At 32.0% G+C, this 2,611-nt stretch overlaps 1 protein-coding gene across 1 annotated transcript; it reads right to left on the reverse strand.

Annotated features, from left to right (window-relative positions):
* Positions 1-479: 479 nt before the first annotated feature.
* On the reverse strand, positions 480-1,696 carry LOC144555804 (transcription repressor OFP3-like). The gene has a single exon (XM_078304235.1). The coding sequence runs from the start codon at positions 1,428-1,430 to the stop codon at positions 741-743; it is 690 nt and encodes a 229-aa protein (XP_078160361.1). The 5' UTR covers positions 1,431-1,696; the 3' UTR covers positions 480-740.
* Between the last annotated feature and the right edge of the window lie 915 nt (positions 1,697-2,611).

A 2,611-nucleotide genomic window follows, 5' to 3' on the forward strand; every position in this document is an offset into this window, starting at 1 on the left:
CAGCTGGGGACCTATATATATGTAGGCATTCAACTATATGATATATCAGTATAATTTTCCTTGTTAATTAACGTTATAATATGGAAGTTCTCATTGAAGGAGATAAGAGAGAGAGAGAACTCCACCTTACCACCTGACCTATACTATAGATGAATCAGACTATATATATAGGACTGAAAATGATTGTTGCGCAATATATTTATTATATTTTGCAAAGGTGAAAATGATGCGTGCCACTAAGGTTTGTTTGCAAAAAGTATTAAACTAGACTTTTTAGTGGGCTTTCATTATTATATTTCTCTACAGAGAACTTGATAGTTGCTAGCTTTTTATGATCGCACCTCCTTAAATAGTTAAACAAGAAAAAGATTGAATGCCTGAGATACATAATTAATTTAAATGAAAAAATAGATATTCGGTTCTTGACAAAAAAAAAAAAATACAAACTATATACATTCTGTATATGTGTACTTTGGGTTGCAAATTTTGATTATTGAGATGATTAGCTACTGGCATATTATGAAAAAAGAAACAAATTTATATTCTTCCCCAGCAATTATATCATCTGTGTTTGTGTGTTCATTTATCTATGAGTTCATGTAACGAGAGCAAAGGAAAATATTATATTTATTCATCCGATAATAGAAGTAGAGCATATATAACTACGTATATAGGTTACAAGAAACACATGCACATGCAGATTGAAAAAAAAAAGATCTCCTAAATTAATAAGCTTAAAGCTATATATAATTGGCTTCAAAGAAAGCAAACCAAATTTTCTCAAACACCTTCACAATAACATCTTGATATTCTCTTGAATTGAGAGACAAATAGCATGCCAAAAGCTCCTCCAAATCCTTCAATCTCACAATGTTTTTCTCTACAATCATCTCAACCATGCTTTCCATAAAATCCTTCTCTGGATTTCTAGAATACTTCACCACCAAATAACTTTCCAACATCCATGTCCTCTGCTTGGCTCTTGAATTGCACCTCAGCGAAGAAATCGACCTCACCTTGATCTTGCTAGCTCTGCTTCTCGATTTTGTCAAAATTGGTCTTAGCTTGAGTTCCGGGCTTGTTGGTCCTATTTCAAATATTATGTCTTGTGGTGATTTCTTGTAAACTAAAGCAGGGGATGTGGGTCTTGATTTGGGTTTGAGTTTGAATGGCTGATGTGACAATTGACATGATATGTCGAGTCGTTCTATGCTCGGAAGGTATTGTGATGCTCTTTTTGGGACATAATTTTGTAAATTTGGTGGAAATGGTGGAGAAATTTCGAGCTCTGGTAATTCACAAATGTCATCTTCTGATTCCTTGGAGGTTTTTGAGCTGTTTCTGATTCTTCTAGGTTTTGCCATATCTCTTAGTTTGTATAGCCATGAATTTGGCATCATTTCACTCAGTCTAAACCTGTTATTTCCCATGAAAGAGAGAGAGAGAGAGAGAGACTTTATCTGTATGGATGTGAACTCAAGCTTACAATTTGTGTATATGAAGAGAAATACTTGAAATATATGAGTAGGAAGATTATATTTATTGAGAGAAAAGTGGAGGTCAATGTAGTAAAGAAGAAATATATAAAAGAAGCACAGAGATAAAGAAGGCAAGTGAGAGCAACATTTATAACAATGTCTTTTATAGCAAAAAGATTATATTTCTCCGCATAGTAGCTTTATAAATGGACATAGTGTTTGTCTAGAGTATATAGGACAGCTTATATCTTAGCTTTCGCCATAAGGAAGAAAGAAACGAGCTTATGAACCTAAATTATAGTGTGCCTAACCTACCATACAAAAAAGGATGCTTTAAGTGGTCTTGCATCATATACTATTGGTCCATCATGCATCATTGATTTTTATGGAGTTTCTGTGTGTTCTGGGACCAACTTATTACTTGCCTAACACACTAAACTACTTAACTATATAAGAATATATTTAGGAACTAGGAGGAATGATATGTAGAATTTCATTGGTATATATTGATTAAATGCTTTGTCAAGATTAAAAAAAATAAGAGAGAGATATCTCTTTTAAGATGTGAGGAGCTTATTATAAGCCTGATATATAATTTAGTGCTTGCTATTATAAGCAGGGAATTAAGGAACTTATAATGGGCTGGAGGGCTGTACGTAGTTTCACAAAGAATTTGACAATTAATAATGATGCATTAGGTGTTTATATTTTTTTAGCTAAACGATCATTATGAATTTAATATTTCAGTTCCTCATCTGAAAATGCAGTTTACAGTGCAACTTTAAACTTCCTGTTTACGCTATAGGCTATAGCCTCTATATTTATTTAACTAGCTCAAACTCTGCAACTAGTTACATGTAGCCCGTTATAATTGTTTGGAACTTTAAAAGGTACAATCTTACAATGATTTAATTTTACGACCTTAATGGTTTTTTTTTATCATGTTAAAAAAGTTTGAAAAAAAAAACAGATTACAGGGATAGATTAGTTGTGTATTTTTGTTAATCTCCATGCAAGATAAAAGAAGTCAAAAGGTCAATTATAATACATTTTGATTGTGTACGAAAACAAATTTCAAAATTTATAATTGTTTATATAATACATTTACTCTCGATATATAACAGGATTAACTG

This window comes from Carex rostrata, chromosome 6 (assembly GCF_964058835.1).
Source record: "Carex rostrata chromosome 6, lpCarRost1.2, whole genome shotgun sequence".
Classification (NCBI taxonomy): domain Eukaryota; kingdom Viridiplantae; phylum Streptophyta; class Magnoliopsida; order Poales; family Cyperaceae; genus Carex; species Carex rostrata.

What these genes read in the sequence shown, in the direction of transcription:
- LOC144555804 (XM_078304235.1), bottom strand. Translation starts at nt 1,430, where the DNA reads ATGGGAAATAACAGGTTTAGACTGAGTGAAATGATGCCAAATTCATGG.